The 14,932-nt window shown below is 48.4% G+C and overlaps 1 protein-coding gene across 8 annotated transcripts in view; it reads right to left on the reverse strand.

Moving 5' to 3' along the window:
* ACAP3 (ArfGAP with coiled-coil, ankyrin repeat and PH domains 3) overlaps nucleotides 1–14,932 on the reverse strand; it is a 74,374-nt gene that overhangs the window by 25,367 nt on the left and 34,075 nt on the right. For 7 of the 8 annotated variants that reach the window (XM_031044330.2, XM_031044327.2, XM_005143636.3 and 4 more), the window contains exons 3-10: nucleotides 11,950–12,069; nucleotides 11,409–11,462; nucleotides 3,848–3,906; nucleotides 2,201–2,384; nucleotides 1,568–1,612; nucleotides 1,032–1,127; nucleotides 622–696; nucleotides 126–137 (exon numbers count right to left, since the gene is read on the reverse strand). In XM_031044330.2, coding sequence (XP_030900190.1) covers nucleotides 126–137; nucleotides 622–696; nucleotides 1,032–1,127; nucleotides 1,568–1,612; nucleotides 2,201–2,384; nucleotides 3,848–3,906; nucleotides 11,409–11,462; nucleotides 11,950–12,069 — 645 coding nt within the window. The remainder of the gene's footprint in view (nucleotides 1–125; nucleotides 138–621; nucleotides 697–1,031; nucleotides 1,128–1,567; nucleotides 1,613–2,200; nucleotides 2,385–3,847; nucleotides 3,907–11,408; nucleotides 11,463–11,949; nucleotides 12,070–14,932) is intronic. The other variant, XM_034068248.1, reaches the window with a different exon arrangement.

Genomic DNA, 14,932 nt, shown 5'->3' on the forward strand with positions numbered 1-14,932 from the left:
AGTGCCAGCCAAGTACTGCTGCCACTGCAATACTGAGCTCTGAGTCAAGACTGGCCACCACACTGAGTAAATGGGATGGGAACCTTGTTTTAGCACAGAAGAAGGAAATACATGTGGGTACTCACCTGCAAGAGGGTCTGCAGGGGCAGGTCAGCAATCCATGCAGAGAAGGAAAAGGAAAAAACAATAGTTATGTTTCTGCAAACTTCAGATTTGGGATCATTCCCAGATAAACGGTCAGAAAATCAGAGCCCACATTAATCAAAGATGCCTCCTTACTGAAGGCTCAGACTTGTTTGATAATAAATCCTATTGCTTTGTCAGTTCATAGTGGTTAATCCCAGTTACAGCAGGTGAGAAGACACACAGTGGGTTACCATAGCTCAGCCAAGAACAACCCCTTGCTCAGCCACAGCATCTCTGTTCCTTGGGTCTCCATGGAATAGAGCTTTCCAAAGTCATGCTGCTCAAGGCTGTAGCCATGTCATGTCACAAATGCTACTGCTGTGAAGGACTAGCCCAGCAAGACCCCTCATCAGATGGCAGTTGCCACTATGATCCAGAGAACCACACTGATGGAGAGAAGTGCTGCTTGCACCAAGCTGCAGCCCCAAGACTCACCCTCTGCTGTATCATTGCATGCTTGTGCTCCATCTCCCTCTTCTCCACTGCAGAGTCAATCACCAGCTGGTCCAGCTAAAGGCAAGGAGAAGAACATCAGGTATAAAAGTCAGGAAGGAGGTTTACAAGCTACTATCCATCCCTGCTTCCCTGCTCTAGGATCACATGAGCTCTAACTAACATCATAAGTCCCCAGAATAGGGGAAAGGCTGTGTTTGGGTGTGCACTGAAAGTAACCATGGCTCTTGGCTGCCACCCCATAGTGCAGTGTGGCTCATCCAACACCCAAGCAGCATGATGCTCCTACCACTCCCAGATTACCACGTATGGCAGCTGAATAGGAAAGAGTAAGTCCTTCCAGGGTGAAGGGGTACAAACAGATTGAATCAATGTATTCCCTATCCCCTCACCTCTGTGGCTAGTTTCTTCATGTAGGGATCCAGTTCATGGAGAAGACTGTAGCCCTGCTGGAAGAAGGTGTACTGGGCATGCATGAAGGACAGCATCTGGGGAGGGAAACAACAGCAAGGTCAGAACTGGTTCTGGGACAAAGTGAATATGAAAAGTCCTTATCACCCACAAACAAGTCCTTACAAGGTCTAACCCTTTCCTTTCCCAAAGTAATCTATCTATTAGATGCCTCTCCCTCTTCTCCTTTCTTCCTCTCACAAATCCACACTGCCAGGTAACCCTGTTGTGAGCACAGAGCAGTAAAAGCAGTGTCCTTCTCCCCTGAAAGTCTCCTCCAGGCCTGGCCTGTGGAGTATCTTGCTGGTCCTTCATTCTCCCCTCTTGTTGGCATACCTGCAGCCCCCAGAGCAGTCCCAGACAGCATCTCCAGGGCAGACTGAGGAGTCGGTATGTCGACCCATGCAACCTGAAATGGAGAGGGCTGCCTTTCATTGAGTCACTGAGAGCAGCCACAGAGAACACAGAGAGCCCTTACCGCATCCAGGATCTCAAACTTCTTCTTGGCCTGCAGGACGTTGATCTATGAAAGAATGAAGAGAAGACTCTCAGAACCAGCAGCATCAGTCTGGCACAGAGATCTAAGCATGAACAACTTGCTGCAATACCCCTAGTAGCAAGCCACAGACTATTCAAGGACAGCAAAGCCCTGTGCTGCAGTAGGTCCCAAGGTTCTCTGAGCTGCCTTGAGGCATAATGCAGCCTGTCTATGAAAGAGCAGGCTGTGATGGGATGAAAGGACCTTCACTGGTGGAGCTGTGAGTTCTGTAGCTGATCACATCTGCTTGGAACAGCCAATAAGTCATAAGTGGTGTAAGAGAGGGGAGGCTCTTCCCCATGTCATTAGCTGCTTTGATCTTTATAACTCTCCAGAGAGGCTGGCAAACAGTGTTATGAAACTACTGAAAGTGAGGGACCAAACACTACTGTCAAGTGTTCTCTGCATGCTCCTACATGTAGGACATGTCCTTAAGGCAAAACATCTGGGTCTGTGTACATGTAAACGTGTGTACTTGTGCTCATAGTGGTCCAGGAGATTATTTAGCAATTTCCCTCTGAGGTCATGTTCTGGACTAGGAGATCCAGTCAGAGCAGGGGCACAGAAACCAACCTGCAACACATAGTCTAGAGCCAGGTGTCGGAAACACTTTCTGGTTATGGTCAAGGTGCCTGTTGCTTCCTCCACTTCATGTGGCTTGTGCCGAGGTGCCTGGGCATTCTTCACCAGGGAGATCTCCATGTCCTCCCGCACCTTGTCAAACTGCTTCTTGGTTTCCTTGAACTTCCGGACATCACTGGAACCCAGAGAGGATGAGGTGGTGAGAATCATTGCTAAAGAGCAATCAGGATCTTGTTGATACCAGCAATATAGGGAGGGATGCAACGAGGTACACTGTGATCATTAAGATCCTGCTCCAGATGACATTGGGATCCTAACTCAGCCCACCAAGCTCCACTGTGTTCAGCTGGACCAACTCCAGATTAACTCTGGACAGTCTTTAATCTTTACAGAGAGTTGGTAAGGAAAGATATTGGACAAAGGACAGGAGCAACACAGGTATTAAAGCACCAGGGCCTGCAAGCACAGAGGTTGAGCACTACAAGAGCAGAAAAGAGTAAGTTGCAAAGATGCTGGGAGGATGACAGACCCAAGAGGAAGGTGAAATTCCCCCTCCTGACTGCCAGCTTTAAGCAGATTAAACCTGAGCTCATCAGAGAAATGATTATAGAGAAAGCAGGGGTAGGGTGAGCACGAGGCAAGAAGATGGGGACGAGGAAGGGGGGGTCAGCCAGTGACTCCCTCCTCCACCAACACACCCAGCTGCTGAGGGATGCACAATTCCCAGTTCCCATGGCAACCAGCTCCTGCTGAGCTGAAGGCTCTCCTGCCTCTCTGACCCATATTCACACACTGGGATCTCTTCTGCACCCGGTACCTGCCCCAGGGAAAGAGGCACTCAGAGGAAGCACATCAATGCAGCAATGGCAGGGACAGCCTGGCAGGAGCCATGATCCAAGAAACACACTGTCCCCATCCATTTAACAACCTGGGCCCACTTCTTCTGCACCTCAGCCTTGCCACATGCAAGTCAACATCCTTAATAGCAATATTCTGCATTGTTCACACCACTGTAAACTTGCTTTTCATTAGCAAATAACTCAAGCTCCAAGCTGAAGGCACAGTGATGATAGCTGCTCCTTCTTCAGAAAGAAAGGCTCTCCTGTCATCTGACAGATGCTCAGGTTACTCCAGAAGAGCAGGGCTGCTGTAATTTTGAGCAACTAAACATGACGCATGGGGAGCTAAGAACAGAATGATCCTATGGGACCACAAAGTCATTTGGGAACAAAGTTCCTTCCTTCTGCAAGGTTGCACTAAGGAAACTCTGCACTGAACATAACTAAGATACAGAACTGGTGCTGCTCTGCAGGGATCTGAACTCTGGGATGCGTCTGACCTAGAGGATCAGCTTTGCAGGTGAACTTCATGATGATGCTCTGATCTGGAACTATGCATGATATCCAGCTTTAACGAGGAGCTGGGAACAGGACAAAGACATCTGGTTGACAACACAGCACCCAAATGATTGCAAGACGACAGCACACAAACCAGATCCTTTCCTCTGCCCTTCAGTGTCTCTTCTGCCCCAAGCTTCAGCACATGTGCAGAGGTCACAGTTCTGTTTCCAGTGCACACAGGACAGGGGCAATGGAAGCTCAAGAAGCCGAAGCCCAAACTGATGGGACAAGTACTCACTCTTTGACAAAATTGTGCAGCTGCTGCCGGACTGACCTCTGGGCCTGGTCAAACAGGATCTGCAAGAGAAGAGAAGGCAAAGAATATCAAGTGTTTTTGCAATAGGAAAGACTGGGGAGCCAGAATATCCATGAGCTCTCTTTAGAAGCTTCAGTGTGAAGGACTCAGCATTACTGCAGGGCTTGGTGGTGTTCAGCACAGAACTCCCGTGCTGCAGGTTCCACAGCCTGTGCCAGGGCTCTGCATAGCACAGAGACCTGTGCCACCAACATAAGAGGAGCAGTTGCCTTCATAATTCCCACTTTGAACTGTCTCCCGTCTGGAATTCTTCATTCTGCCAGAGGAGGGCACTGTCAAATCAGCACTGCACCGCTTAGGGCCGGCCACAGGAACCACCGCTGACGGTACATCCCCACCAGCCACATGCTGGTGAACATCAGAGGTCCAACACATGGTATAGAGACCGAGCTCTTACAAGTCTTTTACATTTTACTCTCCTATTTATCCTTTACAAAAACAATGGTCCCAAGCCCATTCATTACTCTACACTCTGCCCATCTCTTCTCCAGCCCTCCCCAATTCAAGAGATGCTCTTCCCCTACCATCTGCCTGATGCTGAACAGTGGTGCCTGCTCAGCTCCCTCCCATCCATCTCTGACAGGCATGATCACAAATAACTCCATATTTCAGACATGCATCGGGATGACACAGCACTCTGGTTAATGGGGACCAGATGAGCAGATGCTCCCAGACCACATAGCAACTGCAGCAGGAAGTACACATCATCTGAGGGGCAGGAGTTTCCTCTCTCAGACCATTTACACTGCAAAAGAGCTGGCACTGCCAAAAGAAGCAGCTCTTGTGAGGAGGTGGTGGGTTAACTTTGGCTTGCAGGTACCCACCAAGGCACTGACTACATCTCCTCAGCAAGACAAGGGAGAAAACAAAATGAGAAAGCTCATGGGTTGAGGTACAGGGAGATCTCTCACATTACAATCACAGGCAAAACAGACTTAACTTGGAGAATACTGATTTAGTTAACTGCCAGTTAAAAAGAGGATAGTGTGATAAAGAACAGAACTACGAACACCTTCCCCCTGGAGCATAATTGGGTGACCCAAGGAGCTGTGGCTGCCCCATCCCCGGCAGTGTTTAAGGCCAGGCTGGACACAGGGGCTTGGAGCAGCTGCTCCAGTGGAAGGGGTCCCTGCCTGTGGCAGGGGTTGGAACTGGATGAGCTTTAAGGTCCCTTCCAACACAAACGAGTCTGCCATTGGCATTCCCAGCCTGAACAGACATCCTCCCTACCTAACATCTCCTACTAGCAGGTAACCAGACACTGCCCAGATGTAGCACCCCAAGAAGAATGCAAGGCACTCTGCATAGAAGCAGCAGCTTTGGCTGCAGAGCCTCCAATGCACTCATCATGTGTATCGCTGCAGCCAAGGAGAAAGCAAGGGACCTGCCAGGACCAGCTGAGTACAAACAGCCATGAACAGCCTCTAAATATGAACAGATGCAATGCAAAGGGGAAGGAAAGAAAACCAAGACCACCCAGCGTTATGTTTTTACCAATGTAAATTATTTACTGCTCTTGGCATCCATTCACTCTCTCCAACAAGACTCCAAGAGGCACTGGCCTGCAACTGTTCCCATGGAGCTGCTTCCCAAAGCAATGCTTGATACCATACAGGGATAGGCAGGCAGTAACAAAGCCATCTGGTTCCCACCTGCAGCCACATCTGGAAAGCTTCCATCACTGGTTTCCATCAGGACACATTTCCATGAGGAAAAGGAAGGGACACCGTTATGCCATACCCAGGACTGCAGACAAGTGCCCTGGGACATTCCAGGGAAGAACAGATTCCAGGATACACAAAAATCAAAGGAACTGGGCTTCCTCAGCTTGAGGCTGATGTGTAATGCTCCTTACTGAAGCTGCTTACTGAGAGGGAATGGAGGTGATCACATAAGCAGCATTCCTAGGCCTGTGGTACAGGGACATTGCTATGTGGAAGTTTAAATGCATCTGTATCCAAACAAAAAAACTGCACAAATGAGGAAGACAGGCTATATATATATATATATATACACATACACATCCACCTCCTGCTCTGTCAGTACTCCTCTTCCCTGTTCCTATTATATCCACGCACTGAGCCCCATATCACTGCGAAGATGCCCTTCCTTCTAGCCTGCACTGATTCACATGGGGCAGGGATTGCCAAGTGGTTTGCGAATGGATACCAGGTAATGAATAAGCCTTTCTTGCCAGTAGCATCTTTATTGAGAAGCATCCTATGACACCAGCATTGCTTTGCTTGCTTCTGCATTCATTTTGCTAGGCAGGAGCACCAAGGGAACACATTGAGGTGGGTCCTCCATTCCATTTTCAACACAAATTAAGGAGTTTTAAGAGCTAGAGTTTCAAACCTGAAGTCATCCCTTGGCTTCCTCCCCTTTCCCAGACATACTTGGAAGAAACTCTTTGTTGTCAGATTTTTCCAGACCAAATATCACCCCACCCTCTCAGCTTCCACCAAGACATGGGAAGTCCAGCCCATGACTCACACACATCTGTGCCTTAGGAGGGTCAACGTGGAAGAAAGGCGTTAAGCACAGCTCTCATCCAGCAGCAAAAGGCTAAGTCCTACATTGCCCTTTCCCAGCATGGGTTTTTGTGGCAACAGGACAAATCCAAACCTGTGTTTGACAGGAATTTCATGCCCCCAAGAAATGCAAGATCAGCAGCCCAGGATGTTAATTCTCCAAGTGCAAGCCTAAAACTCAAGAGACATCAGAGAGAACAAGGGGATGCCATTGCTACAGTCCCACAAGAGCTTACAAGAGAAGAGATCCCACCAGGCCCCAAAGCAAAGCAGAAGCTAAAAATGAGATCACCTGGCTGTGAACTGCTTCTCTCAGCACTTACATCCATGAAGCTCAGAAGTAGGACATCACCACTGCACGTGGAAACACTGCTCGAGTGGAGATTGGAAGCAAGCAATGGAACCAGATGATCTAAAGGTCCTTTCCAGCCCTAACTATGATTCTATGAACAGCATTTGCAGTGGGATTTTGGCTGGGAGCACCAGAGGCCATTGGATCAGGAGCTTGAGGAGGGATAATGCAGCAGATAGGATATGGGCCTCACCAGCCAAGGCTCCAGTACACCACAAACAGGGCTGGTTCAGAGATGGTAGCCTCATTCCACCAAGAGCCAAGATCCAGTCAAGCATGGCTGTAACTGAGCTAGAGACCTGTGCTGCTACAGCACAGCTCAAGCCAAGACTGAAGGCCCTGGCGTGGAGCTTAAATGGAGTGTCTGGGCCCACCCGTGGGTGGAGGGGATGGATGGAGTCCCCAGGTGACACCAGTCAGACCATTACGGTCTGTTAGTGCACTAAAGCCATACTGAGACAGGATGAAGTTCATTAAGCACATCAGCCATCCTGCAACAGCTAGCTCCAGATGTGAGATAGAGGGTGTGGAGCTTCCTCTGCAGCTGCCTGACACATGGACAGTGGCAGCTTCCCCGTTGTCCAGCTCCACCACGCAGCCATGAGCTGGATGAGTCACATCTCTGAGCTTATTCCCCTTATGGCCAGCCTGGAGGCCTCATTCCCACTGCCCCTGACACAGTCTGGGGACTGGTTTGTGCTGAGTTTAAATGTGGGTTGCTTGTCTGGTGGCCTGAGAATCAGAGCTTGATCCTTTTATCTGCTCTCAGGGATCCTGTCCCAAAACAGGGGCACTGCAATGTGTCTGTGAGAGAAGAAGGCAGCTACAGCACTGCGCACATGGGATTCCATCAGCTACCTCTCAGCATCTGCTGGGGAACAAAAGTAACCCCCCTCCCTGGCCTGCAGAAGGGGATCATCCATAACCTTGTCAGGCACCCTGCTCCCCAAAGATGGCCCATTCTGCTCCTTCTCAAACACTTTTAGGCTTTGGAAGTCTCTCCTGGCCTCTCCACCTCTTCCTTTTCTCTTCAGCTACCTGTCCAGCTGCAGAGTTGCAAAGAGGAGCTCCAAGACCTGGGTTCTCACTCATTCTATGGCATATCTACCCAGTGTGTGCCTGACAGCAATAGAAAGAGCACACAAATACGACTGCACTTGTCAAACAACCAAACCTCAACAGTGACAGCACACTGTACATTACTCCCTAACTTCATATTCCTACAGTATGTTTCTCTTTCACTGCAGCTTCCAGCAGCTGAATACAGTAACCCAAGGGGCAGGAGGTCCAGGCAGAATTCAAACATCCTCTGTTTGGCAGGAGATGCTTAAATGACTTTTATTGCTGTCTGGCTACATGATTCGGTCCTTCATCTCTTGAGCTCCAGATAAATGCCACCCATGAACAGCATTCCATCTGTGATGCCTCTGTAATACAGCTCACTTGAGGATTTGTGCTCTGGAAAACAAGACGACAACAGTACTTCTATCACACATATCAGATGTCAACAGTCTAAGCTTAACTTCTGAACCAGGCTGAAGTTGAGTTGCTCACAAAAAGCTCAAGAGCTCCAGTTTGTGCTTAGGTCAAAGGATGTTTGTTCCTGCCCCTGAGATGTTAACTGAAGTTGTTTCTCTCCCCTAACTAGAAAGCAGACAACCTAAGATATTCCAGACACTGACAAAACCTGGTCTTTCTGAAACCCCAACTGCAGCACTGAGCTCATGGTAACTGCTAGACTGGTACCAAACTTCAAGAGCAGCAGCTCACTGAAGTCTGTTAGACTAATACAACATCACTGCACTAGAGCACAATAGCCAAAACTATGAAGACATGAGATGACAGAAAGCATCTCCCCTGTCAGCTGGTCATTCTGCATCCACAAGTGATGCCCCTGGACCCTTCCCAAATGCTGTCAGATAACACAGGTGGTCCCCAAGCCTGTGAAGAACAGGCTGTGGATGCCCTGTCCACTTTCATTTCCTCCTTCCTTCCCCCTGCCCTCCACCCAGGACATCTGCCATCTGCCTCACTGACTCATCACAGCTTGGGTGGCTTTTCTCCCTTGTCAGCAGGAAATGCCTCCTGGCTCGCTCAGCAAAGCTAAATCTCCCCTGCAAGCTGCTGCTGCTCCTGCTGCAGGATCCCTCTGACGTAGCCACAACGATTTATGGCAGCTGAGGACATAACGAAGCTGGGGTAGGACTGATGTGGGCAATGTTCCTGTTACAGCTTCTGAAGATGCTGCTGAAGATGCATTTAAAGGGCTCAGCCAAACTGATCCCATCACAACAGCACTTTCACTTGCATCCTTTCACTTCTCTTTCTGGTCACAGAGAGAAAGGCAACCGCCTGGGAAAGAGCATTAGCCCACATGCATGTGGTTAAAAGCACAAAAGGCACAGGATACTGATTGCAGATCTTCTGAACTCAACCTTCTCTTTGTCATCTCTCCTCTAAGGTTGCTTTGATGCTTTTTCCTCCCTCTGCACTATAAGGTGGGAAAACTCTGGAGCTCAGTGTGTTCACCTTCTACATTCAAGCAGGTTTCATGCTTGGATTTTGCTGATCTAACATTCATTGTTCTAGCAATAAAATCATAGAATAAGCTTTTGCAGCTGATTTTTTAGGGGATATTTTCCCTTCTTTTTAACTTGCTCCAGTTGTACATACTGTCCTGGCCACATTCCTGGAGTAAGCACTGACAACTGTTTCATTGCTGAGCTCCCCAGACATGGATGAGCCAAGATACACATCCACACACACGCACACAGCACACACAAAGGAGACAGCAGAAGGCACTAAAAATAACTCCATTAACTGAACAGCCGTCGGAAAGGGCTCAAGATGCAGCCATCATTTCAAAGCCATTTCCTGGAGAGGGATTCACACTGCTGAGCACCAAGGGAAAAGGGTGCTCTCCAAAGGCAGTGGGAAGGGAGGATGTAAGTGTCCCTTGTGCATGCAGCTGATGGTAGGGAAATGCTGCCCCAGATGTAGCAGGGAGTGTAGAGGGTGGGGTGCATGGGAAGGGTTATTCCAGTGGGGATTTGACAGCTCTGGGAAGGTCTTTCTGCTTATTAGCTGGCTGAGAGAGCAGCAATCCCTGAAGTGCCACTTCTGGCAGAGCGTGGGGATCCAGGGAAGCTGCAGAGCCGACAGCATCCTGCAGCCAGAGGCTCCTGGCTGGGACTGCTCCCTCCTGCCTGGGCTGCACGCACTGCTCAGCCCCTGGCAGGGCTGCTGTGATGTGGTCCCTGGAAGGAAGGAGCTCAGGGGTTCTTATGCTCCTTGGCCAAAAGGCCTTATGCTTTCAGAGGGAATTTGAGCAGCATCAGAAAACCAGGGTTTGACTTTCTCTGTTTTCACACAAACACACCTTTTCTCTGATGCTCACATTGGTTTATTCACTCTATCCCCCACCACCACTTTCTACCTCCTTTCCCTGTCATTTTTAACTAGGAAACAGCCTTCCCACCTGCTTCATGAAATAATTACAAGGCCTTGATGCAGTTTCTTCTCCAGGTACATGTGGTTAACTTGCATCCCAAAATCAAGCATCGTGCCTAATGTACTTAGACAGGGGCACTGTGGTATAAAAGTGGGTCAGGGCAGTGCTGGCACCCTGAAGCTTTACAGCATTTGTGCTTTAAGCTCCAGCTGAGTTACAGACTTAACACTGTAGGTCTGGCATGGAGCCACCATGCATGAAGCACCTTCCTCTTCTACGAGGTTTACAGCTGTCATGGCTGGATGTTTGGGATGGAGAAAGGGCAGACTGCAACTTCTTGGACTCTGTTAGTGAGATAAAGTCAGCTCAGGAGAATAGGCATTGTCTGGACACTTCCCTCCTTTCATCTCAGTGTATCGTTAATATGTCCTGTGTTATCCTTAGCCATGGAGCTGCACAAAATGCACTGAGTCTGCTCCCAGCATCAGCTGAACAAAGCAATCCTTTCAGTTTGATCCATTCACAGCCTTGCTGGTGTCCTAATGTCAAAACTGTGAATGCCAAGCTTCAGAGAGTATTCCAGATCTGCAGCAACATGGTTGTACATGCAAGCTGCTAAGAGCCAGAGTCCTGAGTTGTCTGAGCTCCTCACTACTGTCTGTCCTCACTACAAAACCCTGGTCTGTCCAAAACTAAGAGCAAAGCAAGTGGAGTGTGGGACCTTCGTAAGCTCTCCTCTTCTTTTGATGAAGGGGTCTCTAACTTCACCCTTCTTCATATTCATTGTGTATCTCTGAGCTGAAATGAGTCAAAAGGCACCCTTGTGGCAGTACCTACATTCAGTGGTACCTTCTCTGCAACCCATGGAAATCCCATTTCCTAGCATACATGATGCATCAGGATGGATCGCTGTGAGTAACAGAGTCACAGCTCATCCAATTCAATCCTGCTGCAAAAGGCAACAATAACTCCCAGCCCTTTGCTGCTCTTGAGGTTACACAGTGAGCAGGGACTGGAACCTGAAAACACTTCCTTTGTGGACCCCACCTTTGTGCAGTGTCAGGTAAGCCAAACTCAGGAGACCATAATCAGTGCCTTGAGAAAGGTTGTCATCAGCACACAACAAGACAAGAGGAAGCTGCATCTTACCATGTGGTAGTTAATCATTTCCTGCAGGCTGTCTCCAAATTTGTCAAGGCACTCCTGCAAAGAAAGGTGAAGACACTGGCAGTGAACAGAAGCAGCTGCCCTTCATTCCCAGGGGTTCAATGGCTGAGAGACACCCTCATTACATCAAAGAGCCACTCTGCTGTTTGGCAAGAAGGCATTTCAGAATGCCTGGCATTGAAGCCATAGAGTCCCTGTCCTCTCCAGCTCAGTACTGCAATGAGGATGTCACTTGTCACTTGTGCAGGCTGGTTCCCACATTCCTAAGTCACTGATGCTTACTGACCTAGATTCCAGCAGCCTTGCCAGCACTGCAGCTTCTTAAAAGTCCAGTTCTCCCTGCAAACAATGAATCTCACTCTGACCTTTCAGTATTGCATTACCTCTACATTCCTCTAAAAATAAAACCTCATACCAAATGGCTACTTCATGCTGATGCCCCTGATGCTCTATTCACAGCATTAGGAAGGTTAATGCTCCCCAGGCCTCACTGTGTCCCATGCCATCCCAAAGGATCACTTACCGAAATCATCTCATCCTTCTTGCACTGCTGTGACAAGTCCCGGACTCCAGTGACAAAGTGCTTGTTGGTGGTGATGTAGGCTTTGCCTGCTTCAATCATCCCACTGCATAGCTTCACCAGCTGCACAAGGAGAGAGGTGTCAGGGCATATGGAGCTGATCACATCAAACTGAACTGCAGCCAGGTTGGTTGTAATTTGCACCAGCACCCCAGCCCAAGACCTTTAGAACAAGATGCCATTCATGTGGCTACACCAGCAACCCTTACTGCATGTGGCAGCACCAGGGATGCAAATCACATCTCTCAGGGCATATCATGCTGTCAACATTTCACTTCTCACTTAAGAATAAGGGTTCCAGGCTACCCCTGAGGAAAGATAAATCAGAGCAGCCCATTCTTTCCAGTGGGATTCTCCTATTCATTCTATCCGGAGGCATCAGGACTGCAGTAAAAGGAACCTGATCACACAGATTGACTGCAGAAAGGTAAAGCCTCCTTGGTGCTGGGTGGAAGTGACAGGCTGTCTAGAATCTCCTTGCTGGGAATATGCTTGGAATACCTGTGAGGGATTCCACCATGTGTCTCTGGACTGCCTGTGACTTAGTGCAGACTTTGTGATGGACCTCTGTTCAGAGAAACATTAACTTAAGCAGGCTACACATGCTCCGAATCTCATCACCAGCCTTGGTACAGAGAAGTTACCTGGAGCTAGCAGCAAAATGGGGTGGCTTCCTCTCATTGGAATCACTCTGCTGCATCTCCAGACAGCCTTTATCAACTTCTGATAATCTAACAGCTGCAGGGAACATTCCCAGACTTCCTAGCCACACCAAACTGCTATAACATGCCTGGAACTCACTGTAAAGACTGGAACATTAGCTTAGCCAGGATTCCTGGCCATTAGCCTATCTCCTTTCAGCCAAAGCTCCTTGTAAAAGGTTATGTTAAACAACTTCAGATAAACCCATAAACCAAAAGCCTGAGAGATTTGCAACAGGAATGGTTGATCACTGAGCAAAATGATTCCAGTTTTTGGTTGTTGGTTTATTTTTTAAATCATCACTGTTCTGAGCTTTTTAAATGAAAACTTTAACTGCTGATAATGAACAACTCTTGGAACTGAAGCTTTCCATTCTCAAAATCCAGGAGGTTTTTAGGGATATTAATTTTACTCATGACAAATGGCTTTAGCAACCTTGCCCTGTCAACCAGCCTCACCCACAGACTGGCAATGAGCAGCTCTCCAGTCTGGCTGGATACCAAAGCCCCACTGTAGCATGGTGTGCTGGTTTGGGGCTTGGTGCTTGTTCTATTTATGCAGCCACAAGGCTCTGGGGCCTAATCTCTACGCATGCATTGCAGAACAAGCTGGCTTGCCTGTCTGCAGTTCTGTTAAGAACATATCTGAATGTATCAACATATACATAGTCACACAGGGTTTATCTGTGTACACACTCTTCCACACTTACATCTTCTTCTGGCCACTCAATTTGATGCTGGGTGCTAGCACATCTGTGCTATCCCATCCAAGCCCAGAGAAGCAAAGCAAACAGATGCAGTTCCTGTCACATCTGGAGCCCAGACATACACTAGAGGTTTGGACAGATCCTCTGGAAAGGAAACCCAGCCTATTCTGCAACGTGGCGGTTTCTAGCATGCCTCTGTGCACACCCTCCTGGCCAAGGCTGAGTTCCTGGTAGCTGAAGGCCATTCAGCACAAATACATTCCCAAGGGGAGCAGTGATGGCTTTGCAGATGGAGCACAGGACAGAATGAAGGAATTCTCTTAGAAACAGCAAGAAAAGCCCCAATTTCTGGTCTTCCCTTAGATGAATCTCTTACACTGCCCTTTACCTCTATCTTAAAGAGGTGTTAAAAGGCTTATCATTTATAAACTAAGTGCTCAGGAGCAGAGTAAAAGGCAGAGAAACATTCAGTCCTTGCCAGCTTCCTGCTCTTTAAGAGCTAGTGATGCTGGCTATTTGTGTACCACTGCACAACACCAAGCCCTAGGAAGGCTGAAAGAGAGGAGCTGGGCCATCAAATACTGATTGATTAGGAAAGAAGGTGACTGATTCTTGCCCAAAGTTACTTTCAGCAGAACAAAGTTGAATTTCAGTGGCTCTTCAGATGCAAACTCCAGCCTCACTCCCCCTGCACCCAGGGCTGATGGAGACTGAGGCAGCACTTTGTGTGACTGCTCACCTCTGCAGCAGGCAGGGGAATGATGCATGCAAACAGAATGAAATGGCCACCCACCAGACTATCACCCCCTAACTGCTGTCAGGATAAGGCAAAGCTACAGGAAACTGTTGTTTGATGCAGTCCTCACCCAAACGAGCTCAAATCAATTTGCAACAAGCACTGAACAATAAAAAACTGAGAGCCCTGAGCTGCTCTTGTACTTCCAGCCCATCCTGCTCACTCCAGGGTTGGTCCTGGCACACCAAGTTGTCTAACTACAGTGGGCACTGACAGCAGTAGTGGTAGATTCAGAGCAAGTTTGACCCCTTGCTTTGTCTTTAGAGCCTTAGCTTAGAGGAAAACAGATAACCCAAATCCCTCTGCAGCTTTCGCCAGTGACACTAGTTAGCTTGTGCAGATAACTGTTTCAAGCAGCTTGATTAGTAAATAGGTTTTATAGGACACAGCTTTGCCTAAGGCTGGTGACTTCAACAAAGCCTGTTTCTCCATCATATGCAGGAGTTTTATCCCTTGGTAGCTTTGGGAAATCTCTCAGATAAAAAGCCCACAGCTCTCCTGGCTCCTTTTCTTCCTTTTTCTCTGTTCTTGTTCAGAAACAACTTGGCTGATGTCTCAGACATCAGGAGAAGTGGGGGTGGAAAAGCCGCCTTCCATCATATAGCCTCTGACTTGGATCCAAACTACCAACTGGATGTAAAGAATCACCAGCATAAAAGCAAAACAGCCAAACTGGTCCCTGAGAGGCTATTGACAGTGTCAGATTGCAGCTGTGGTACACA

Source organism: Melopsittacus undulatus, chromosome 12 (assembly GCF_012275295.1).
Source record: "Melopsittacus undulatus isolate bMelUnd1 chromosome 12, bMelUnd1.mat.Z, whole genome shotgun sequence".
Lineage (NCBI taxonomy): Eukaryota > Metazoa > Chordata > Aves > Psittaciformes > Psittaculidae > Melopsittacus > Melopsittacus undulatus.